The sequence below is a fragment of the Gopherus evgoodei genome, unplaced genomic scaffold (genome assembly GCF_007399415.2).
Source record: "Gopherus evgoodei ecotype Sinaloan lineage unplaced genomic scaffold, rGopEvg1_v1.p scaffold_34_arrow_ctg1, whole genome shotgun sequence".
In the NCBI taxonomy this organism is placed as follows: Eukaryota; Metazoa; Chordata; order Testudines; family Testudinidae; genus Gopherus; species Gopherus evgoodei.
This window is the reverse complement of record NW_022060016.1, coordinates 4,286,651-4,311,498: the sequence shown is the minus strand read 5'-3', so window position 1 is coordinate 4,311,498 and position 24,848 is coordinate 4,286,651. Positions and strand designations below refer to the sequence as shown.

The 24,848-nt window shown below is 59.4% G+C and overlaps 1 protein-coding gene across 1 annotated transcript; it reads right to left on the bottom strand.

The window, feature by feature from the left end:
* On the bottom strand, positions 1 to 24,483 carry EML2 (EMAP like 2). The gene is made up of 18 exons (XM_030544378.1): positions 24,455 to 24,483; positions 24,076 to 24,205; positions 23,170 to 23,319; positions 22,670 to 22,739; positions 22,254 to 22,364; positions 21,456 to 21,551; positions 21,234 to 21,368; positions 13,585 to 13,684; positions 12,509 to 12,663; positions 11,855 to 11,980; positions 5,787 to 5,918; positions 5,608 to 5,675; positions 4,991 to 5,079; positions 4,427 to 4,524; positions 4,012 to 4,099; positions 2,108 to 2,203; positions 1,333 to 1,463; positions 1 to 646 (listed from the first exon to the last, which is right to left on the bottom strand). Exons 2-18 carry the CDS (start codon positions 24,186 to 24,188, stop codon positions 521 to 523), a joined length of 1,884 nt encoding a protein of 627 aa, XP_030400238.1. The 5' UTR covers positions 24,189 to 24,205; positions 24,455 to 24,483; the 3' UTR covers positions 1 to 520.
* Between the last annotated feature and the right edge of the window lie 365 nt (positions 24,484 to 24,848).

The window sequence follows — 24,848 nt, the reverse complement described above, 5'->3', positions numbered from 1 at the left end:
TTCAATCACTTGACCTTTATTGGCTGGGCCGGGGTAGAGGAGCCTGCAGCCCCACCCCTGCTCTTTGGAAATACAGGTTCATGCTTTGGCCCCTGCCCTTCTCCCAGCGCCAGGGACGCCAGGACCATCCCCAGGTCCGTCCCCACCTCCGCTGGCTGGGGAGGGGGGTGCGACCCACATGCCCAGCAGCCTGGTGTGGGTGGGGAAGGGCAGAGCCAGCCCCAAGCCTGGTTGGGGAGTAGATTCTGTGTCCCTCTCCCATCCCCCGCAAGAAGGGGCATGTGTGACCCTTGATCCCCACCCCATTCCCCAGGCAGCCTCCTCCCCAGTCCTTGGGGGCCAGAGGAGCCTGGGCCCCCTAAGAAAGGGCAGCGCCAGGCACCCTCCCCCACAAAGTGCTCCTCTAGGCCCTGTCCCGCCCCAGCCTTTCAATATAGCTCTGGATATAGACTCAATACATATATAGATCTCTGGAAAATACAGCCCCTGCCCCTCGCCCCCCCCACCCCTCGCCGGCCCCCTAGACGAGGCGCCACTGCAGGACACTGGTGTCGGTGCCGCCGGTGGAGAGCAGCCGGCTGTCGTCGGGCAGGAAGGCAACGTTGGTCACATGGCTGCTGTGCCCGCCGGCCGCGTGGCTCGGGGCCTGCCAAGGAGATGGGTGGGGTCAGGGCTGGGAACCCGCAGCAACCGGGGCCATGGCTGGGGGGGCCCATGGGTGCCGGAGGGGCTGGGTTGTGGGAGAGGGCAGGGAATGACCCAGAGGAGCCTCAGCCTGGAGAAGGGGCCCCCCACAGCTGGGGCAGTGAGAGATGTGGGGGGTACTGCTGCGGCACAGGGGACAGGGCTGGCACTGGGGGGCCAAGGGCACTAGGGATGTGGATGCCACCCACCACAGGTGGCATGGGGCACCAGGGGGTGGGGCACGGGCTGACACTCACCCACAGCTGGCATGGGGCACCAGGAGGTGGGGCATGGGCTGGCACGGGGCACTGGGGGGTGGGGCACGGGCTGGCACATACACCCAGCTGGCGTGGGGAACCAGGGAGTGGGGCACAGGGCTGGCACTTACCCATAGCTGGTGTGGGGCACCAGGGAGTGGGGCACAGGGTTGGCATTTACTCACAGCTGGTGTGGGGCACCAGGGAATGGGGCACAGGGCTGGCACACTCCCCCAGCTGGCATGGAGCACAAGGGGGTGGACACGGGGCTGGCACTCACCCAGAGCTGGTGTGGGGCACCATGGGGTGGGACACCGGGGGGTGGGCACAGGGCTGGCACACATCTCCAGCTGGCACGGGGCATCGGGGTGGACACGGGGCTGGCACTCACCCGCGGCTGGCAGCAGGGGTAGGAGAACAAGTGCACTTTGCCGAAGTCGTCGGCGGAGGCCAGCAGTTTGCCGTCGTGGGAGCGGCACACGGCGTTGATGTCTGTCCCGTCCGCGCCCTCCGGCCAGATCCCTGCCAGGGCAGCCAGGGCAGGTCAGGCCAGGCCTGAGCATGGGGCTACCCCAGAGCCCCCACTTCCGCTCCGACTGAGCCCCATCCACCCCCAGCCCTGCTCCCCACCCAATCCTGCTCCCTGACCAGGCTCCCCAGCCTCATGCACACCCCAGCCCCACTCCCCGAGCAACCCCCTGAGCCCCACTCCCCAACCTTCTGCCCCACATCCCCAGCCCTCTGCACTGCTCTCCAACCTGCCCCCCGAGTCCCACTCCCCGAACTCCCCCAGCACAATCCACCCCAACCCCAATCCCCAACCAGCCCCCTAAGCCCCGCTCCCCGACCTTCCGTCCCACACCACGAGCCCCCTGCACAGCTCCCCAACCTGCCCCCTAAGCCCTGCTTCCCAACCAGTGACTCCAGCCCCATCCCCAGCCCCCTCCCTGACCAGCACCCCCAGACCCACCCCCCACCTCCTGACCAGACCTCTAATCTGCTCCCCAACCTTTTACTCACCTGTCACCCCCAGCCCCTACAGCCATCCCCAGCCCTGTTCCCCAAACAGCCCCCCAGCACAGCAGGACTAGCCACGCCCCACAGGCAGGGTGTGTGTGTCCCCTGAGTGGGGCTGGACCCCAGCTCCCTGCTGCCCCGGCACTCACCGAAGACCCCAAAGCCCAGCACACAGCTGGCCGTGGCCCACTCCAGGTTGCGCACGGCCCCAGTGTTGGGGATCTGACGGCAGGTGGTGGGGTCCCCTGGAGACAAGGAGGCTGGATGAGCAGGGGACCCTGCCCCTCACAGCAGCCCCAGAGCCCTCAACCCCAACAGCCCAGGATACTCTCCTGGCCATGGGGGTCTCCCTGTGACGCCCCGGGGGACAGTCCCATAATCCCCCCATTATGAGGGGGACACCAGGGTGCAGCCCTGTCACCAGCCAGTGCCAAGAATGGAACCCAGGAGTCCTGGCTTCCTGCCCCCTCCAGGTCAGCCCTGAGCTGGCTGCACCTTGGGCTCCCCCAAGTACCTTCCTGTATGAACTGTTTACTCCCCAGGCTGAGGATGTGGGTTTCTCTGGGCCCCGCAGAGAAATGGGGGGCCCTGGGCTACCCACTGGAGAGACGCCCCACTGGGGACATGGGACTATTTTTCTCTTCCCTGGGGGGAAGAACACGCCTGCCCCTGGTTTGATCGGTCACTGCCACCTTGGGGCCAAAGCATCCCAGCCTTAAAAAGGGTGGTGCCCAGCAGGACCCAGCTCCTGGCATGGTGCCCAGTTGGGCCAGGCTCCTGGTACAGCCCTCAGCGGGGCCCGGCTCCCCGGCCCGATGCCCAGAGTCTGGCACGGTGCCCAGCGGGGCCCAGCTCCCCGGCCCGATGCCCAGAGCCCGGCATGGCGCCCAGCGGGGCCCGGCTCCCCGGCCCGATGCCCAGAGCCTGTCCCCCCAGCCCAATGCCCAGCGTGGTGCCCAGCGGGGCCTGGCTCCCCGGCCCGATGCCCAGAGCCCGTCCCCCCAGCCCAATGCCCAGAGTCCGGTGCGGTGCCCAGCGGGGCCCGGCTCCCCAGCCCAATGCCCAGAGTCCGGTGCGGTGCCCAGCAGGGCCCGGCTCCTCAGCCCAATGCCCAGAGCCCGGCGCGGTGCCCAGCGGGGCCCAGCTCCCCGGCCCGATGCCCAGAGCCTGTCCCCCCAGCCCAATGCCCAGAGCCCGGCGCGGTGCCCAGCGGGGCCCGGCTCCCCAGCCCGATGCCCAGAGCCCGTCCCCCTAGCCCAATGCCCAGAGCCCGGCGCGGTGCCCAGCGGGGCCCGGCTCTCCAGCCCGATGCCCAGAGCCCGTCCCCCCAGCCCAATGCCCAGAGTCCGGTGCGGTGCCCAGCGGGGCCCGGCTCCCCAGCCCAATGCCCAGAGTCCGGTGCGGTGCCCAGCAGGGCCCGGCTCCTCAGCCCAATGCCCAGAGCCCGGCGCGGTGCCCAGCGGGGCCCAGCTCCCCGGCCCGATGCCCAGAGCCTGTCCCCCCAGCCCAATGCCCAGAGCCCGGCGCGGTGCCCAGCGGGGCCCGGCTCCCCAGCCCGATGCCCAGAGCCCGTCCCCCCAGCCCAATGCCCAGAGCCCGGCGCGGTGCCCAGCGGGGCCCGGCTCTCCAGCCCGATGCCCAGAGCCCGTCCCCCCAGCCCAATGCCCAGAGTCCGGTGCGGTGCCCAGCGGGGCCCGGCTCCCCAGCCCGATGCCCAGAGCCCATCCCCCCAGCCCAATGCCCAGAGCCTGGCGCGGTGCCCAGCAGGGCCCGGCTCCTCAGCCCAATGCCCAGAGCCCGGCGCGGTGCCCAGCGGGGCCCAGCTCCCCGGCCCGATGCCCAGAGCCCGTCCCCCCAGCCCAATGCCCAGAGCCCGGCGCGGTGCCCAGCGGGGCCCGGCTCCCCAGCCCGATGCCCAGAGCCCGTCCCCCCAGCCCAATGCCCAGAGCCCGGCGCGGTGCCCAGCGGGGCCCGGCTCCCCGGCCCGATGCCCAGAGTTCGTCCCAGCGCCCAGCGGGGCCCATCTCCCTGGCACACCCCAGGCCACACTCACAGTACAGGATCTCGTAGTCCCCAGAGTTGGTGACGAAACAGCTGCTGTCGGCTGCCCAGTCTAGGTGAGTGATGAAACTGGAATGACCCTGTGGGGGGGAGGGGCAGAGGGGGTTAAAGGGGGGAGGGTGACTGACCCTGGGGGGCAGGGCAGGGGGCTAGCGGGGGGTGTGACCGACCCCAGTGGGAGATCGACCTGGGGCTCTAGAGGTGCTTGTGCTACAGAGAGGCCCCCGGCTCGCTCCCCGCCCCCGGCCTATGGTGAGCCTCGTGGGGCACACTCTCAGCAGCGCCCCCCGCTGGCCGCCCCCAGCGTTGCAGGGCGAGTGGCTCTGCCAGCCCCATGGGCGCCCCTCCAGCAGAGCCCCGGCGAGGGCCCCTCCTTCTCTGCCCAGCCCCGCCCGGCCCCCACCTACCGAGCACTTGCCAACGCGGCTGTACTTCCTGCCGCCCTCGGAGACGCTGTACACGTAGACGAAGTTATCGTGGGAGCCCACGGCCAGAAAGCTGCCATCTGGGGGCACAGAGAGGGGGAGCTGGGCAGAGCCACATGGGCTGCGGAGCAGGGCCCGGGCCAGGGACGGACGGTGGGACGTCCCTCACGGGAGCCGAGGGGCTACTGGAATCGGGGACGGGAAGGGCTGAGGATGTGGGGTTAAGGCAGGCACGACAGGGTCACCTCCCCTCCCCCAGCTCTGCTGTTGCCCCCGCTCCTGACCCGCAGCCCCTGCTAGCCCAGCCCTGGACTCCCCAGCCCCAGCTCTGACAGTGCCCCTCACTCCCGACCCGCAGCCCCTGCTAGCCCAGCCCTAGACTCCCCAGCCCCAGCTCTGCCGGTGCCCCTCACTCCCGACCCGCAGCCCCTGCTGGCCCAGCCCTGGACTCCCCAGCCCCAGCTCTGCCAGTGCCCCTCACTCCTGACCCGCAGCCCCTGCTGGCCCAGCTGTAGCTGCCCCCTCAGCATGCCGGGGGTCCCCTACCTGGTGAGAAGCTGACGACGGAGATGGGCTCGCTGCCGTCTGTGTGAATTGTGACCAGGTCCCGTGTCTCCGTGTCCAGCACCAGCCACCTGGCGGGGAGAACGTGACTGTGGCCCAGGGACCCTGCACCTGCCCAGCATCTATCCAACGGGTGACAGATACCCGGGGGTGGGGGGAACAGCCCCTCCACCAATAATCCTTCATCTTGGGGTCTGGCCCTCTGTGGGGCTGGGATCTTGGGAGGGTGGGTGCTCTAGGGTGCAGGTCCCCGAGTTGGAGCAGCGGCAGCGTGTCCTGCCCACAGGCAGCACGGCCAGAGCTGGCTGGTGAACCCCACCCTGGGGGTGCCCAGGGAAGGGGGGGTCACTAGAACGTCGGCTCCCAGGCCAGGCCTGAGCCCCGCCATCCACACCCAGCTCTGCCAGGCACTGGGGCTATGCGGGGCGCTGCCACCACCAAGAGGCTGCCAGCTCGGAGGCAGCGGCACGGACCCTGTGCCCTCCCGCACCCCACAGGAACAAGGCTCTGTGCCCCACTCCCCACCTTATCCTGGGCTCCCCGTAGGGCTGCAGTGCCCCCGCCCCCGAGTCAGCCCCTTCCACGCCCCATCCACATACCTTCCCGTCACCGTCCCCACCGCCAGCACGGAGCCGCTGGGATGGAAGCCAGCCGAGCGGGCCGCGTCCTGGGGGGCAGAGAGAGACAGGTTTACTCCAGGCCTAGGACAGCTGCAGCCAATGCCCCACCTCCACCCTGTGGGACCCTCTCAGCCCGTGGGGCCCCCCAATCCGCTCACCTCAATGGCTTTGCTCCACAGCGGCCGGTGGGTGGCCACGCTCCACAGATGAACCTGTCTGTCCTGGCCGCAGGTCAGGAACTGGTCCAGGCTGGGGTGCGTGGCCAGGCCCCAGAGCTCCTCCGTGTGACCCTGGGGAGAGACAGGCCTGCTGAATGCCCAGCCCTTCCCACCCAGGGCCTCCCGTGCCTCAGCAAGGTGGGCATGATCCCCGCAGAGATGGGGAGAGAACCCAGGAGTCCTGGCTGCCTCCCCTCCCAGAGTTGGAGAGAACCCAGGAGTCCTGACTCCTGACCCACAAACCACGTTGCAACTGTCTATCTGTCCTGTGTATGTCATTATGGCTAAGACCCCCACTTTGCCCTGCTCCCAAGCACTCACCCCCACACCCAAGGCCCTCACGAGCCCTCCCCCCCCCCAGGTGACCACAGAATCACAGAAGGGTAGGACAGGAAGGGACCTTGAGAGGGCACCTAGTTCAGCCCCCTGCACTCCTGGCATGACCAAGTAATAACTCGCCTGCCCCTGCCAGCTGCTCATCCAACCTCCTCTTAAAAACCTCCAGGGACAGAGATTCCAGCCCTCCCTGGGCAATCTGTTCCAGGGCTTAGCTACCCGGACAGGAACCTGTTCCTAATGTCTGACCTAAACCGCCCTGGCTGCAATTTAAGCCCATTGCTTCTTGTCCTGTCCTGAGAGGTTAACGAGAACAATTTTCACCCTCCTCCTTGTAACCACCTGTTATGTACCTGAAACTGTTATCATGTCCCTGCTCAGTCTTCTCTTCTCCAGACTTAACAAACCCAATTCATCCAGTCGTCCCTCAAGCTCATGTTTTCTAGCCCTTTCATCAGGTTTGTGGCTCTTCTCTGGACTCTCCAATTTGTCCACATCTTTCCTGAAATGTGGTGCCCAGAACTGGACACAATCCTCCAGCTGAGGCCTAATCAGCGCGGAGCAGAGTGGAAGAATGACTTCTCGTGTCTGCCTTACAACACTCCTGCTAATACAGCCCAGAAGGATGTTTGATTTTTTTTTGCAACAGCTTTTGTTGACTCATATTTAGCTTGTGATCCACTGTGACCCCCAGATCCCTTTCCACAGTCTCCTACCTAGGCAGCTATTTCCCATTTTGTACGTGTGCAACTGACTGTTCCATCCCAAGTGGAGCACTTTGCATTTGCCCTTATTGAATTTCACCCTATTTCCTTCAGACCATTTCTCCAGTTTGTCCAGATCATTTTGAATTGTAATCCTCTCCTCCAAAGCCCTTGCAACCCCTCCCAGCTTGGTATCATCCGCAAACTTTAGAAGTGGACTCTCTATGCCGTTATCTAAATCATTGATGAAGATATTGAACAGAATCGGACCTAGAACCGATCCCTGCGGGACCCCACTCGTTGTGCTCTTCCCGCCTAACTGTGAACCACTGATAACTACGCTCTGGGAACAAGTTCCCAATCAGTTGTGCATCACCTTATAGTAGCTCCACCTAGATTGTATCAAAAGCCTCACTAAAGTCAAGATATACCATAGTTACCGCTCTCCCCACCTCATCCACAAGGCTTATTACCCCATCAAAGAAAGCTGTTAGGTTGGTTTGACATGATTTGTTCTTGACAAATCCATGCTGTTACTTTCTTGTCTTCTAGGTGTTTGCAAATTGATGGATTATTTGCTCCAGTCTCTTTTTGGGTACGGAAGTTGAACTGACTGGTCTGTAATCCTCTGGGCTGTCTCCATTCCCCTTTCTATCGATGGACACCATATTTGCCCTTTTCCAGTTCTCTGGAATCTCTCCTGTTTTCCATGAGGCTTTGATGATAATCGCTAATCTCCTCAGTCAGATCATGGAGTATTCTAGGCACCCCCCGCCTGTGCTCACTCCTCACAGCCTGATACCCCCAAGAACCAGGCTCAGGATGTGGCATGTGACCCCCCAGGATCCAGACCCCAAAGTGCAGAAAGCCTCAACCAGGATGGCAAAAGGATGAGCTGAGCCAGCACAGAGCTCTTCTATTGGCTGTCAGGGAAGTCTCAGCACCATTTGTCCCACCCCAGACTCCTACTCCAGGCCATGGCAGGGCATCCTGCATGGAGGGTGGATATGGATACCTGTGGGGTGGTGGATACCTGCTTGGGTGGGGATGAGTACCTGCAGGGACGAGAGAGGGAGAGGGGATGGATACTCATGGGGATGCGGGGTAGGGATGGGTACCTGGGGAATGGGGGGGGAGAGGCAGAGATGGGTACCTGCAAGGGGGAGATGGGGAAGGAATGGGGGTGTTGAAGTGGGAATTTTCTGTAAAGATTTAAGTATGAGTATTGTGTGTGCCTCAGTTTCCCCCTATGCTGCATTGTCACCAAGGGGTCGGGAACGGGCTGATTTCTCTCAGTGGCAGCCTAGAGATGCAGGTGTGAATGGCGCCGGGCTATCTTGGGTTTGGGGGTCCAGGTCAATGGAGAATCCCCGAAGACAACGGTCAATCCAATCAGCGGGACACTTGGTACCTAGCAACTAACGACCATGGAGGGCTCCCCCATGCAGAAAGTCGGCCAGGTTTGAGCAGCTGGGAACGGGAGGGGCCAGGTGGCACGGGCCTGGTAACCTGAACAAAGCTGACACAGAGGGACAGGCTAGGAGCGAAGGGGGTCGCAGCGCTCAGCTGGGCTCTGGGCTGATGACAATGGGCCAGGCTGTAACTTTTTTCTTCCAGCTGACCAGACACTTTCTATGCTGGGGTCTAGTTGACTAACACAGCCGACTGTTTAGACAGCACTGGCTGAGCATCCCTGCAGATGCTGAGTGAGGTGCATTGCTCCCTAAGATTGTACAACTATCCCTCAGAGTCTGCCTCGGTGGGTCTCGCTGAGTGGAACTCACAGTGGAAATATAGGGGCTGGTGGCCCAGGGTCCAGCAGGGAGGTAATGATGCTGTGGAGCCTGCTCTGGAGGAAGAGTGAGACCTCCAGGGGCTCTGGTGCACTGACGGGGGCCTCTCCAAAGCTGGGGCCAGAGCACCAACCCTATTGATCCATGACTGGTGGGGGCAGAAGTGGGATGCTGAATACACAAGAACCCACTTGCAGTAAATGATGTGCAGCAGTAAACAAGGGCAGTCAAAGGAAATAGTGTAGAACCATCTCCCATCGCAACCCGGGCAGGGAGACAGGGTTAGGCGCTGGGATGCTCAACAAGGAGCAGCTGATTGCACGGCTGGAGAAGGACGATGGGCCCACGAAGCAGGTTCTAGGCTCCAAGTGGGTCCGAGAGTGGCCAAGGCAGCAGCCGGGCAGTGACACACACAGTGGTTGAGGCAGCAGCAGGACGTCCTCAAGACCCGGTTCCCCATCTAGATCTTCATGATCTGGCTTCCCACTGACAGACGTGAAGTGGTGGGAGCTGGAGCTGAGAGGGAAGGAGCTGTAGGACCCGGAAGAGCAGGGACTGGAGATGGAGGAGCAAGGGGCGAGAGGACCCTCTGAGGGGCAAGTGGGAAAGGCCCTGGGATGCCAACTCCACAAGGAGCCTAGATACCATGGTTTAGTGGTGGGGGGAACGCGATGTAGATGCCGACCTCCCTGCCTTTCCCTGGGCCTGTGATCTGAACCTGGCTGGCCCTGCGGCTCGGCTGTCTCACCCCTCCCTCAGCCCTGGAGCCATATGGGGGGATGGAGTGGAGACTGGGGACTGTTCATACAGGCTCCACTGAAATGGACCCTGCAGCCTGGAGGAGGTGGTTTTGGGACATGAAAAGACACCTACAGAGAAGCTGGGAGAATCTCTCCGCAGCTCGGGTCAGGGTGCAGGGGCCCCCCGGGCTGGAGGAGCCAGATAACCTGGCTGGGTTGGAGCTGTGCAGTAAGATCTGTCCCCACGAGCTTAAATCCGTGGCTCGCAGACAGGGAGGCGAAGGATCTGCCCAGTGCTGGCTGGCAGAGAGCGGGGTGAGCAGCAGGGCTAGGTATGGAAAGAGACCCCAAGGGGACTGGCCTGAGCATGGGTCCGGGGAAGGGGAACCAATGGCAGCATTCCAGGAGGGGGACTCGGGAAAAGCTGCAGTTGAGGGAGTGTCGGGCGGGGGGTCAGACCTCCTCCAAGGGACCTCACTGACCTGAGGGTAATACCTGCAGGCAGACAGGGTGTAAGTAGTTTGGCCAGGACAGAGGCTGGGTCACACTCCGGCAGCCCAGGCAGGCAGCCTGCAGCTCAGGTCCCCAGAGTGACGACCTGTGACTGAGCAAGGGAGGAAGCAGTGACCCAGCCAGCCCCTGGGGGCACAGACAGGCTCCCACTCCACGTGTCTGGCTGTACTTCCCGCGGGCTCACACACACTAGGGTGGGCACGGTGGTCGGGGGAAAGACATTCACGGGGTGGAGAGATGCTGGGACAGAGAGAACCCTGCTCAAGCCCTGTGTGGTGCAACCCCACCCGATGCTGAAGGGCTGGGACCTGAGGCAAAGGATCCAAACGTGACCCCGTTCGCCCTGCCGATGGCTCAGATCCCTGCAGCTCAGGAAGGGCAGGGGGAGGGGCTGGTCCTTGGGGCTCTCCAGGATATCAGGTTTGAGGCCCTTGAGTGAATGACTGTGTTGCTTTAAGACAGGATCCAGGCCCAGCTTCTGTAACCGCCAGAGCTCTGAGTCATGCCAGCCAGGTGAGATGCAGCTATTCGAGAACAGCAAACAGCTGGGCTGGCAGGGAGGGTGGGGTTTCCACCTGGCTCAGGACACCTGCTGGTCTGTAACCAGACACCTGGATCCAGTCCCCACCCAGCTCCACACAGGCTCTGAGGCCAGTTCCCAGCAGACCCCAGCTGAGCCTGGGCACACACAGGCAGGGCAGGGGGCAGCCGAACCAGTCTGCCTTGTCCAGGGGTGAGAGAAGCCCCAGGGAAGGGGAAGCAGCTGGAAGGCTCTGGCTGTAGCTGTGGCTGTGAAATCCCAGCCCTCTAGAAGCGAGGGACGGGGGATGGGGGTGATGAGAGGACTCTGCCCTGGGGGCAATGGCAGCAGGTTACCCCAAGAGGGGAGATGGGCACCTTGCATATGAGCAGCCCTGGGGTTGGGACCCAGCTCCAAAGGGGGAGCACCCTGCAATCTGGCCTCACCAGCCCCTGGGACACCAGAGCCCCCGAGATACGGCTGGGGCAGGGAGTCCCATCCCAGCTACCCCAGACATGGCTGGCACATGGCGGAACAGGGGTCACTGCCCTCCTTGCTCGCTGGCAGATGAGGGGGGCAGGGAGCGGCAGGACCCCAGGCCAGTTTCAAACCCGAAAGGTCCGGGCAGGACAGCTGCTCGGGGCGGAGAAGGTGGGGCTGAACTTCCGCAGGTCACTGGCTGAAGCAATCCTGATCAGTTCGGTCTCGAAGCGGGAAGAGATGCGACCAAGTGGGAATTTTCTGCAAACATTTGGTATGAATACTATGCGTGCCTCAGTTTCCCCCCTACGCTGCATTGTCACCGCGGGGGTGGGAACAGGCTGGTTACTCTCGGTGGAGGCCTGGAGATGCAGGTGTGAATGGTGCCGAGCTGTCTGGGGGCCCTGGTCAATGGAGAGTCCCCGAAGACAATGGCCAATCCAATCAGTGGGACATTTGCTACCTAGCACCTAACGACCATGGAGGCCCCGCTCTGCAGGACCCCAGCCTGCTTTGAGCAGCTGGGAACAAAGGACTGAGGAGAGGCTGGCTGGGATGTCTGGAAACGTGAACAAAGATGACACACAAAGCAGGTCGCACGGCTGGGGCTGTAATTTGCTCCTCTACTGACCAAGGACTTTCTACGCTGGGGCTGGTTGCCTAATAACCCTGCCTGTGCCCGCGCTGTACGAGTCTCACCCAGGGTCTGCCTCAGTGGGTCTCGCTGAACGGAGCTCACAGTGGGGCTGGCAGCCCAGGGGTCCAGCCTAGAGAGGCGGTGAAGCTGCAGGGCCTACCCCAGAGGAACAGTGAGACTCCCAGGGGTCCGGCACACTCATGGGACCTCCCAGAGACTCTTCCAAAGCTGGGGCCTTGCACTGGGGGGGGTGGGGGGCCTGCACAGGAGAAGTGGGAGGGGTACCTGCACCAGGGAGGAGAAGCCGGTGGCCAGAGAGCCCTGCAGCACGGAGTTGCGGGTTGTCCCCACGAAGAGGGTCTCGTCTTTGCCTTCTGCGATGGTGCGTACAGGCCCAAAGCTCTCTGGGACCTGGGGAAGTGAGAGCACTGAGCCATGGGCATAGCTGGGGATAGAACCCAGGTGTCCGGCTCCCAGCCCCCACCTGCTCTAACCCACTAGCCCCCTACTCCCCTCTCAGAGCTGGGGAGAGAACCCAGGTGTCCGGCTCCCAGCCCTGCCCCCTCTCAATGCTCTAACCCACTAGCCCCTCACCCCAGTCCCAAAGCTGGGGAGAGAACCCAGGAGTCCTGGCTCAAAGCCTCCCCCGTCCAAGCTGGGAAGAGAACCCAGGAGTCCTGGCTCCCAGCCCTGCCCCCCCTCAATGCTCTAACCCCCTAGCCCCTCACCCCAGTCCCAAAGCTGGGGAGAGAACCTAGGAGTCCTGGCTCAAAGCTTCCCCTGTCCAAGCTGGGAAGAGAACCCAGGAGTCCTGGCTCCTGGGATTCTGCCCACCCTCCCTCCTGCCCCATTGTGCCTGCGTGGCGGCAGGAACAGTGCACCCTAATGGGGACCCTTGGGGGAGAGGCAGTAGCTGCTCCCCCCACTGACCCCCCTCACCTCATTCTTCTGCAGCTTCTGGTAGTCGCGCCCCCAGAGCACGACCCGGCGGTCCTTGCCACCACCCGAGACGATGGTGCCATTGCGCAGCACACACAGCCCGAAGATGCCACCCTCGTGGGCCCCCAGCACCGCCTGGGTGATCCGGTTCCCCCCTGCCGGCAAGGGCAGAGTCAGCAGGGAGACCCCTCGCTGGGACCCCCCACGCCCCCGCAGAAACACCTCCCCCCGCTAAGACCCACCACGCCCGTGCCCCTGCAGACCCTCTCTCCCCCCCGCTGGGACCCACGACGCCCCTGCCCCTGCAGAACCCCCCCAAGCTGGGACCCACGCCCCTCCCCCACCAGTGACTTAACGCCCTTCCTCCCCTACCCTTGCAGGGGAAGAGGCAGCTGTAATTTAGGGTCCCCGGGGGGTGGCTACAGGGTCACTTGTGCTACTATGACTCCAGCCCCCTGTGATGAAGTGGGAATGTTCTTAATGTTTTCTCTGAGTGCTGTGTGTGTGCCTCAGTTTCCCCTATGCATTTCTCCAGTGTCCAGGGGTGTGTGATTGTTGCAGAGCCCAGTGTGATGCTGTCTGCACAGAGAATGGCCGACACCCTGTCTCCTGGCAACTGATGGCCTGGGCCCCTCCTCGAACAAAGAGATCAGGTGACCTCCTGGCCAAGGGAAAGAGACAAAGGCGAGTGGAGGGGCTGGAGTTTTCTCAGTTTGGGGCGGGCTGGGAAAATGGAGGAGGGCCCAGGCAGGGCTCTGGCCTCCCTACCCCCCCGCAGCCCTCAAGATGGACCTAACTGAGGGGGTCCTGTTGTCTGTACCTGCAAGACCTGTTTTGGACTCTGTTCCTGTCGTCTAAATAAGCCACCTGTTTTACTGGCTGGCTGAGAGTCAAGGTGACTCGCAGAAAGCCGGGGGTGCAGGGCCTTGTCTCCCCCACACTCTGTGACACCCCAAACCCCCCATCCAAATCCAGATGCTCTTTCTGGTAGCTCCTCCCACCTGGAATTCTCCCTCCTCCAGCCAGTCCTCTCCCCTGGACAGCTCCCACTGGCCCCCACCCCTCCAGGCGCTGACCTTTGCCCCAGATGTAGAGGTTGCCCCCGGAGTCCCCGGTGACCACGTCCCCATTCTCGGTGAAGGCCACGCACAGCACGTACTTGGGCTTCTCGTGTTTCTGGGGGAGGAGGAAAACGCAGGTGACCCACCTGTAACCAGCCTCTGCGGGCTCGAGACCGAGTCGGAACTGACCAGCAATGGGTGGGGCCCTCTGCCAAACCCAGCCCTGACGCACAACGTCTTGTCTAGTGGGAACTGTACCCCACGGAGCAGCCTGGCCAAGCTCAACAAAGGGCCTGTGCTGCCAGTGTAGCTGTCCCTCTAACCAGCGAGCTCGGAGAGGAGTGGGAGCGGAGAGCCAAGCTGCCCGAGAACACTCAGACTCATAGACTTTAAGGTCAGAAGGGACCACTATGATCATCTAGTCTGACCTGCTGCACAATGCAGGCTACAGAATCTCACCCACCCACTCCTGTAACAAACCCCTTACCTATGTCTGAGTTATTTGAAGCCTCAAATTGTGGTTTGAAGAGCTCAAGCTGCAGAGAATCCTCCAGCAAGTGACCTGTGCCCAAGCTGCAGAGGAAGGCGAAAAACCTCCAGGGTCTCTACCAACCCACCCTGGAGGAAAATTCCTTCCTGACCCCAAATTTGGCGATGAGTTAAACCCTGAGCACGTGGGCAAGACTCAATAGCCAGCACCCAGGAAAGAATTCTCTGTAGTAACTCAGATCCCACCCCATCTAACATCCCATCACAGACCACTGGGCATACTTACCTGCTGATAATCAAAGACCAATTGCCAAATTAATTGCTAAAAGTAGGCTATCCCATCATACCAAAGCCCAACCCTTCTAGCTAGGAAACAGCCTGACCCTTCAAAGCACCTGTCATAAACATACAGCTAAGGGTAGCATAAAATACCTTCCTTTACCAGTAAAGGGTTAAGAAGCTCAAGTAACTTGGTTGGCACCTGACCAAAAGGACCAACGAGGGGAGAAGATACTTTCAAATCTGTGGGGGAAGGTTTTTGTTTTGTGCTCTCTGTGTGTGTTCTCGAGGAACCAGGGCAGGGAAGATACATCTCCCAAAGCCGTACCTGAACTAAAGGCCTCTAAGATTACAAATTGTAAGTAATAGGAAGGAAATGCATCAGATTATCTTCGGTTTTAGCTTGTACATTTCCCCTGTGCTAAGAGGGAGGTTTATCCCTGTTTTTGTAACTTTAAAGTTTTGCCTAGAGGGGAAATCCTCTGTGTTTTGAATCTTTTTGTTATCCTGTAAAGTTATCTTCCATCTTGATTTTAGAAGTGATTCTTTTATCTTTTTTAAAATAAACTTCTTTTAAGAACCTGATTGTTTTTTAGTGTCCTAAAGGCCCGGGAGGGTTGATCTGTGCTTACTTTGTAACCAATTGGTTAGGATATTATTCTCAAGTCTCCCCAGGAAAGGGGGTGTAGGGGCTTGGGGGGATATTTTGGGGGAGGTAGGGCTCTAAGTGGCCCTCCCTGAATCTTTGTTTAAATCACTTGGTGGTGGCAGCCGTACTCATCCAAGGACAAGGAAGGATTTGTGCCTTGGGGAAGTTTTTAACCTAAGCTGGTAGAAATAAGCTTAGGGGGTCTTTCATGCAGGTCCCCACATCTGTACCCCAGAGTTCAGAGTGGGGAGGGAACCCTGACAGCACCCATATATGAAATGACCTGAATTCTACCTAGAGAATATGAAGAGCGCTCTTTCCGCATCCACAGAGCATGATCTAAAATCCCCTTCACTGGTACGAGGTCTAGGAGAAAACCCAGGTAAGGTTACACTTTGATTAACCCAGAAATCCGAAGCTGCCTTCAGAAGGGATGTAGGATGTGGCCTAAGAACTTCTTTGTCTGGGGAGTGCACCATCAACGCATGCAGAACAAGGAGTAATGGTCTCAAGTTGCAGTGGGGGAGGTTTAGGTTGGATATTAGGAAAAAATTTTCACTAGGAGGGTGGTGAAGCACTGGAATGGGTTACCTAGGGAGGTGGTGGAATCTCCATCTTTAGAGGTTTTTAAGGCCCAGGTCGACAAAGCCCTGGCTGGGATGATTTAGTTGGTGTTGGTCCTGATTTGAGCAGGAGGTTGGACTAGATGATCTCCTGAGGTCTCTTCCTACCCTAATCTTCTATGATTCTGTGTAGCATAGAAGATTCTCCTGGTGGAAGCAATTGCTCGTATAAAGGCTGTCTTGGCAGAAAGACGAAACAGGGAACAACCGTAACAGCTCACATGGGGGAGACGTGAGCTGAGTTAATACCCAATTCAGCTTCCACGTAGGGACAGGAGGATAAAGATTCAATAAGCCTTCTATAACGCCCCTCACCAGCTTGTGTGAGAACATGGATTTACCCTGAAGAGGAATATGGACTGATGCAAAAACTGCTAGATGTACTTTCACAGGAGAAAGATAAAAGAGGGAGTCTAAGCGCCACAGGTATTCTACGATCAACTGAACATGGAATGAAACTGGGTCCGCACTTCTATTAGCTGCTTGTATAACGAATCTTTCCCATTTAAAGTCATAACTTCTCCCAGTAGCGGGTTTTCCACCACTAATGAGAATTCACTGGCCGTCAATGGAACGTAACTTTTCTAGGTCCCTCAAATTCCTATCGCCCTGGCTGTTAGATGTCCGATTTGAGATCTAGAGATAGGACTCTCCTCTCCTGCTGTCGGAGCAGGTCCGCTGAGAACTGCAGCGTTGTGTATTTGCTGTTGGCTAAGTGGAGTAGCTCGGAGTACCACTGTTGTCCCCATCACGCTGCAGCAATCAAGATCATTCAGGCAGAATCCTGCGTCCTTCTCTCTAGAACTTTGGGAACTGAGGGGGAGATGCAGACACAAGACCTTTCTCCCAATCTAAAGAGGAACTGATTTGCCAATGACTGTCTGTCCAGACCCACTCTTGAGCAAAAACAGGGTCATTTCTTATTGAGTCTGGTGGCAAACACAACAATGTCCAGAAATCTCCAGTCATTGAAGATACACCAAAATACTGAATCCTTTAGAGATTAGAGTACTTAGAGAGGTGATACTCTTGTGGGAAGGATCCTGAAAAGGCACGGGATGCAAGAGGAAGGCTGCAGGGAGGAAGAGATTTGAACGCGATGGTATAGCCTTCCCTCACTGTATCTAATGCCATCTGTCCGAGGTGACAGCTGTCCATGCGTTGTCAAATTTGGACTGATGGCCTCCAAAACCATAGGTGGGACCTTCCGACTTTGCTTCGAAGCTCTCGACTAACACGTCGAACCTGTGTCCTGTTGTTCAATAGGGAAGATGTGACTGAGGAAATCTTTGCTGGGCTTCTTTCTGTCTTGGTTCTGAAAAGACATTCGCTGTTGACAGTAAGACTGTCTCCTCTGATTCAGGCAAGAGCAAGATGGTGAGATATGTTGCCTGAGATACATGCAGTTGAGTGTAGACATTCTCCTTCTATAAGGAGGTAGAAGTTCTTATCTTCCTGTGCATCAAGGCTCTCTCAGTCTTGCCACTGTCTCATCTGTTTTTGCACCAAATATGCCATCCCCTGCAAAGGGAAAGTCCTCTATTTTATATCAAATGGAACAGAATATGAACATAACCAAGGATGTCTTCACAGAGCTACTGCAGACGCCACCAAAGTGGAAGTGGTATCGGAGACATGAAATGATCATGCCCTAAGAGCATCTTTGGCCTCGTTTTGGCCCTCCTTAATAGGGGCTGATGTTAATTTCCTCTGCCATTCTGGTAAATGTTCAATAGACATCTGCTCCCATAACTGAAACTGATGCTGAGCCATCACGGCTTGGTAGCTAACTATGCGCATGTTTAAGGATGCAGGAAGAAAATGATTTTTCGCCCAGCGTCTCCAATTTCCCCTCGTCTTTATCCATGGAGGTGGAAAGTTGAAAACTTTGTTCTAGATGTTCAAGAGCTGCTGCTATAACCAAAGAGTCGGGCTGAGGGTGCACATGCAAACAAGAAAATCCCTCATGGGGGATAGGACATAATTTGTCGGCCTTTCCAGAAACTGGTTGGCACGAAGATGGTCTGGGCCAAAGGGAGTTTGCCAGTTGCCAGAGCCCTTCTACTATATGCAAGGAGGCTGTAGCCTTGGCAGTAGGTGTGGGACTCAGTTTCCCTGAGTGTTACTGGTTTAGCGAGGTGAGAGTTTAGAGAGGGAGTTTGTTGTTACAGAGGGCCGACAAACGGCCTGGAGAATGGATACCCCAGCGACTGGTGACCTGCTGACCAGGAGGCCCAGCTCCAGCCGGTTCTGGTCAATGGGAGGACAATGAGCCACAAAGAGAGGACCCCAGTTACCTGACAAGCTGGTTCCAGCCAGAGGGGAAACAAAGGATGGATGAGAGGAGAGGCTGGGAGGAGCAGAGGCCCAGGCAGTCTGTTTACCTGGGATTGAAGACAGGACAGAGGTGGGACATGGGGGACAGTGATATTGGCTGCCCAGCTGGAAGGAGGGGGTCCTGGGCTGGGAGGAGGGAGCAGCCAGAGCCCACCCAGAGGCTGGACAGACCTAGATGTCCTGTGCTGAGGGAGGCCAGGCCTGAGGCCTGGAGAGTTTCCTATGCTGGTTTCAGATGCTCAATAAACCCTCCTGTGTTACGCTGGCTGAGAGTCGCTCCAGGCTAGAGAATGGGGTGGCATTATTCCCTCTGGGAGTGGAGGCCCCGGGGGTCCAGAGTGAATGGACTCCCTGAGGGGACTCACGACGAGAGACAGGCGCGCTAAGGCTCAGAGAGGTGTGGTTCCAGGAGGCGGAGAGGCTTAACCCCCGAGAGAGAGTGGACCCGAGAAGGGCTGTCACACCGAAGGGGGTTCTTCCCAGGGACTGTACGGAGCCAAGAAAAAGCACGAATCCTGTGAGTCCGTGACAATAGGACCCAGAATATTAAACTCAATGGGAGGTCACCTCGAATGCTACTGATGCCATCCTACCAACCAAAACTGAATTGCATCCTCAGAGGGAGACAATGCTGTCGCTACTCCAACGTTGTCATCAGTTGAGCCCCGCTGAGTCTGCAGTATGATGTCACGGTCAAAGGTCACCCCATGGAGATCCCTCCCGGAAACCCTCTTCCGAGAATACCTCCTGGTCTGCGGTGGGGGATTTTCTCAAGTATTTTGCATGAATACTGTGTGTGTTGTGTGTTTAACGAGGTGGTGGGAGAAGGTTTGTTGTTGCAAGGGACCAGGTGTGACCTTACCTAGCATTCGAGACCTCGGAAAATGGCCTGGAGATTGAGGACCCCAGCAACTGGTGACTGGGAAGCCCACCCCAGCTTGGGAGTCAGCTGGTTCTGACCAGTGGGACGACGATGGGCTGAGAAGAGAGGACCCCGGTGGCCAGTTTCAGCCAATGGGGGAACAAAAAATGGAAGAGGAGGCTCAGATGGCCTGTTTACCTGGGACCGAAGACAAAGGCTGTTGCAGGAGGTGATATAGGATGCTCAGCTGGAAGAAGGGGGCTTCTGGACTGGGAACAGAGAGAGCAGCTGGAGCCCACGGGGATGGAGACAGACCCAGTTGGACTGGGCTGGGCTGCTAGGCCCCAGGGCCCTGAGAATTTCTTGTGCTGGTTCAGTCATTCAATAAATCCTTCTGTTTTACACTGGCTGAGAGTCACTGCAGGCAGAGAACAGGGTGGCGTGGAGGCCCTGGAGGTCCAGAGTGCGTGGACTCCCGGAGGGGCCCACGGCAGAGACAGGAATGCTGAGGGCTGTTCCAGGAGGCAGTGGAGCCCAGGGCTTAACCCCTGAGATTGGGCCTCCAAGAAGTGCTGTCACACTGAAGGAGGTTCCTCTCATACGGAGCTGAGAGAGCCCAGGCCTGCGAGTCCGTGACAAATGTTCTGTGACTCTGATTCAAACGGCCTAGATCCACAGACTGCTTTCCGGCACCGGAGAGTCTGGCCTTCTAGTCTGGTAAGGGGAGAGAGGAGTTGGCCAGTGTGGTCAGGCCATCCAAGGAGGCACAGGCCAGTCCTGCCAACTTGCCCAGTATGACATACCGGCAATCCAGTATTACCTCATGCATGAAATCTTTGCTTGGGGAAAGACCGTCTCTTCGGCATAGGCACGCAACCTCATTCCCCCTCTGACAGCTGATCCAATCCTGAAGCCGATAGTGTTGGCGAGTGCTGCGATGTAGGGATCCTACAGAACAGTGGAGGAAAGGTCTCTCCTGGCAGCCCAGGAAGGATTCAAGGCAGTGGCGGCAATAACCCTGGAGACCTCTCTCTTGACACCTCTCCTCTCGGTCTTTTGCCCGGCAGGAAATACAATCTGATTGGATCTGAAGAGGGGTGAGGAGCCAGATGAATTTAAGCCATAACCTTTATCGTTGGCTTTGTCCAACCAGATCTGAAAATCTCTCCTGAGTCTTCAGACTTCGGATCTATGAATTGTGAGTGATCGAAGGAGCTGCTGGAGACAGGCTGCAGACTGGCCTCTCTCCTCTGGGGAACGGAGAGAGATGTTCCGAGGATCCATCAGTCGCTTGTCCAGACCCGGGTCAGTGGGGAATGTACCGAGGTTAAAGCCAGATTTGAGGATGTGAAAGTAGAATGAATTAGATTTTAAAAGTAGAATGGATTAAAGAAATGCTCTATGTTCCTTTAAGCAGGAATGAGGAATGCTGAGATAAATTTGTCAGGAAGAGAAACATTAAGGTATGGAACAATGAGTCCACTTAAGCCAATGGTGGGACATTAACAGGAGAGCCATAAGAGTTAATAAGGTATGTGTGTCTAGCCCCAGGTAAACTTATCACTTCTGTTCCCTCTGTTATCTTGTTAAGTTCGGCCCTTTTTATCTGTATAAATAAAGCAGTTTAAGCCTTGCATGGCACTCACACACTATCTGGGTGTATTACCAGAGCGCTTTGCTAATAAAACAGAGTGGTCTGACAAATTGTGAGTCCTGAGTCTAACTTTGACAAGGATGAGCTGGGACAACAGCCTGGCACCGGAGCCAAGCTCCTGTTTCTAATCCGGAGGGTTTCTTAAAAAACAGCAAAGAATCCTGTGGCACCTTACAGACTAACAGACGTAGGGTTTCTTGGGGCCGGACATGGTCAGAGCCAATTCCAGTCTCCTATTCTTAGCCTCGGATCCCTCGGAGCTATCGAGTCCCAACGTGTTAGTGCCCAGGCCTCTTGTAAATGCAAGGGCCTGCCGTGTGTTCTGCCTCCTGCTCCTGGCACGAGACGTGAACGTGCTGCACACCTGACAGGCTGCCGGGAAATGATTTTCACGCCAGAATTCCAGGTGCCAGGCATTAGAAGACGGGAAGACCAAAGGGGCATGATAAATGTTTCTTAAACACTGTTTCTAAGCAGGGTCCTGCCTCGCCCGGCTCGGGGCAAACACCCCCCGACCTGAGACCAGGGACCTGCCGCCCAGGCCAGGTCCCCCCAAGTCCCCATTATCAGGAAGTTGACGCCCACCCCCGCTCAAAAAAATACCCATTACTAGGACACAGGCCTCAGTACCCGCAACCTCCAACCTTGAGGGCACAGAAACTGAACCCCCCCACCCCTCACCAGGGCAAAGGCCTCGCAACTCCCTCTGGGGCAGCCCCAGTGGTCCCCCCCAACTCCCAGCCCCGGCTCAGCTCCCCCAGACCCCTTCACCTCGAAGATGCCCTGCCGTTTGCTCAGGCTGCCCCTGTCCAGGCTCCAGAAGTAGATGTGCGACTTCCCGCAGGTGATGAGCAGCGTCGGCTCCGTGGGGTGGAAGGTGGCAGCCAGGACCGACTCGTTTGAGCACTGGAGAGGAGAGAGAGCTTGAGGGGGGGCAGGTGCAGGGGGAGAGGGGGAACGTGGGAGGAGATCTCAGAGCGGGTGTGTGGTTACCTTGACATCAGCGATTTTCTGCTCCTTCTGCCAATCCCACACTGACAGCACGTGCTCGTTGGACTCATCGACGGCACACAGCAGCCCCCCGCCGTTCTGCGGAGAGGTGGGGGGCTCAGATGGGGGTCAGCCCCCACTGTACAGATGCCCCCTGCCTGCTGACCCCTTCCACTGTGCACATAGCCCCCCAATACCCTCTCCTCCCCCACCCTGAGCCCTCTGACCCCTTCAACGCTGCCCCCACCCCGCTCATCTGCTCTCCCCCCATTCTCCTGTCCCAGCCACCCCCAGCCTTCAGACTCAGACCCAGCCCCCTTCCCTGCTGGGGCGGGGGGGAGTGCAGTTGGATCATTGGCTCCCTTTTCAAGAGGGGAAGGGTTGGCTCAGTGGGGCGGGGAAATCCCCCCCTCTAGTGCAAGGCAGTTGCCCCTTGTGTCCCCCCAGGACGCTGCAACCAGGAGAGACACCCAGCTGAGCGCCAGCTTCCCCTCACCAGGACTGAGAGACAGAAGGGAGCCCCCAATTCCTTGCACCCCAGAACCCCCAACCCAACAGACTCCTCCTGCACCCCTAGAACTCCTAGCCTCATGCATCCCCTGCAGCGCAATGCAGTCCCTTGCACCCCCAGACAGGGGGCAGAGGGAAAGGGACGGCCTGATGGGGCAGGCCATGGGGAGGGGTCTGCAAGGGAGGGGGGAGTGGTGAAGGGGCCAAAGGGGAGGTGAGAGGGCACAGCTGAGGTGATGTGGCAGTGTAGGGCCAGGTCACCGACAAAGGGGGCAGGGCCAGGTCACTTACAGACTTTGAGAATCCCACACAGCTCACGGCTCGGTCGAAGGCCCCCAGGCCCAGCACGTGCAGCGTGTTCAGGCTGACCGAGTCCCAGACCCGCACGTGGGGTGGCAGCGGCTGCAGGGGAAGCCAGGGTGGGGGAGACCATCAGCCTGGCCCAGCCCCTGCACTGCTCATTGGAGGTGGGATCAAATCCCCCCAGCAGCTGCTGGGCCTGGGGAGACATCCCTGGGAGACCCCTCTCCCCATCCAGCCCCCTCCCCAACAGCCCAGACAGCCTGGGGTCTCCCCCTTTGCTATTGCCATCTCCATGACCCCACACCCAGGGACTGGCATTTTCCTAGCACGTAATCTCCCCCAGCCCCCCAATAGGCATCTGCCCTGTCCCCATTGCAGACCCACGGTGCCCCCCATCTCCTCACCTTGCCATCCTTGGATGTCCCAGCCACCTGCCCGGTTGCTATGGTTACCATGTCGGGGTGCACAGCCAGGCTAGGAGAGAGAGGAGGAAGTCCAGGCCCCACAAGTGACACGAACTGCAGGGTCTCAGCTCTCCATGGGCGCTGGGGCAGCTCTCCCTCCCCCGCCATCCAACCCACTTTGGGGCAAGACGAACGGGGGTAGGGGGCAGGGATTGAAGTTCTGTCCTCCCCTTCCCCTTCATTTGCTATCCCCAATGCCCTGGGGGGGGCTGCTTGGGGGTGGGGGTGGGACACGGGGCCTTTCCCCTCCAGGGGGCGCTGGCTCCCATCCAGCTGCTGGGCAGAGGACAGGTTGAGGAGGGGACACGGGGCCTTTCCCCTCTAGAGGGCACTGGCTCTGATCTAGGATGGAGCTGCCTGTGACTCCCCCCCACCCAGCACATCCACCCACCAGGGTGCTGGGGCTCTCCAAGGACTGCCTCGCCGTGGGCCCCCCTCACCACTTGATGTCGTCGTTGTGGCCCAGGTAGTGGCGCTGGCGCTGCTCCTCCACGCTGTACAGCACGGCCACGGCTGCCACAAAATAGACGATCTCCCCCGTAGGCAGCAGGAAGAGGTTGGCCCGGCAGTCACGGCCCCGGTACCCGTAGCTGGGGCTACGGGTCAAGGAAAAGTAGGCAAAGCGGCTCCCCATCCCCTCTGCCCACCCAGCACCTTCAGGATCTTCGGTCTGCAGCCAATAACCCTGCAGTCCCCTCAACTCCATGAGAGGCAGAAACTGAGGCACCAAGTGATGTCCCTTCCTAGTCACCCAGGAACCTGACTCCCAGCCGCCCTGCTCTAACCACTAGCCCCCACTCCCCTCCCAGAGCCAGGGATAGAACCAGGAGTGCTGGCTCCCATCCCCCCAGCTCTAACCACTAGCCCCCACTCTCCTCCCAGAGCCAGGGATAGAACCAGGAGTGCTGACTCCTCCCACAGTTCTAATCACTAGACCTCCTGAGCTGGAATAGAACCAGGAGTGCTGGCTCCCATCCCCCCCAGCTCTAACCACTAGCCCCCACTCCCCTCCCAGAGCCAGGGATAGAACCCAGGACTCCTGGCTCCCAGTCCAGTGCCAGTTGTTACGCTGTGTTTGCCACCCGGGGCTATCCCGCAAGCATCACAAAGCGCATGGCCCCAGTTCTACTGGTGTAACCGGTCAGACATTTCTGTGCAAACAAGGCTCTAGGGATCAAAAAAGTTTTGTTTCCAAAAATTTCATTTCAAACTTGTGGTTGTTTCTCCCTCCCACCCTTGTGGGGCCAGCCATGGGGCCCAATCCGCCCATCCGTAGCAAGGTGGGGGGCACCGCCAGAGGCACTGGCTGCCAGCCCCCCAAGTCAGGGCTCGCGAACGGTGGATACACCCAGTCCAGCTTCAGCTTCTTGGGCGGCAGCTCCAGCTTGGTGTCCAGGCTGTAGGTGGTGACGAGGGCATCGGGGACGTACATGGGGATGGGACGGCCCCGCAGGAACATCTTCACATAGCCATCCTCTGTGGAAGGACAGGGCTCGTTGGGGGGCAGGGAGAGAGCCATTGCCCCTGCCCCCCCCGAGCTCAGCTCTACCCGTCCCCTACGCCCTGCAGCCAGACCCTGCACACCGCTCCCCCCCAGCCCACACAATCCAGGGCACAATCTCCTCCCCACACCTGTTCATCAGGGGCCTCCCCATCTTGCCCTCTCCCAGCTGCCCCATAACTCTCCCCCGCCTCCCCCTTCCCAGCCACGGGGCACCCACTCACCAGGGCTGAAGGTGGCCTCCTTGGGTTTGCTGCAGGTGAGAACCGGAGATATTACATCCAGGGACCCCGACTGGCACCCCATCACACCATCCCCTCCCCCCACCAGCGGGGCACGGCGTCCCCATCCCCACCCCAGCTTGGGCCATGTCCCCTGCACTTGGAGCCAGCAGAGCTGGGGATCAGGACCCCCCAAAACACCCACGGCTGTCTCCCTCAGGCCTCTGGTGGCCAATGCAAGAGTGTGTGGGCCCGCCCTTACTATGGGGCTCAGCTAGCCTGTCCCAGAGATCCCCACTCATGTCAAAGACCCCGCATCCCCCCTGTAGCCAGGATGGAAACTCCCAGCAGAGAAGGGGTTAAGGCTCCCAGCACAGGGCGGCTCCGGCTCCCTGCC

Bases quoted from the DNA above. Each gene is read 5' to 3' on its own strand.
- EML2 (XM_030544378.1), bottom strand. From the start codon at position 24,188: ATGTTCCTGCGGGGCCGTCCCATCCCCATGTACGTCCCCGATGCCCTC. The intron at 4,525-4,990 runs GTAGGGGACCCC...CTGTGCCCCCAG, and splicing joins CGTCGTCAGCTTCTCACCAG to ATGGCAGCTTTCTGGCCGTG. The intron at 2,204-4,011 runs GTGAGTGTGGCC...CCTTGTCTCCAG, and splicing joins GGACTACGAGATCCTGTACT to GGGACCCCACCACCTGCCGT.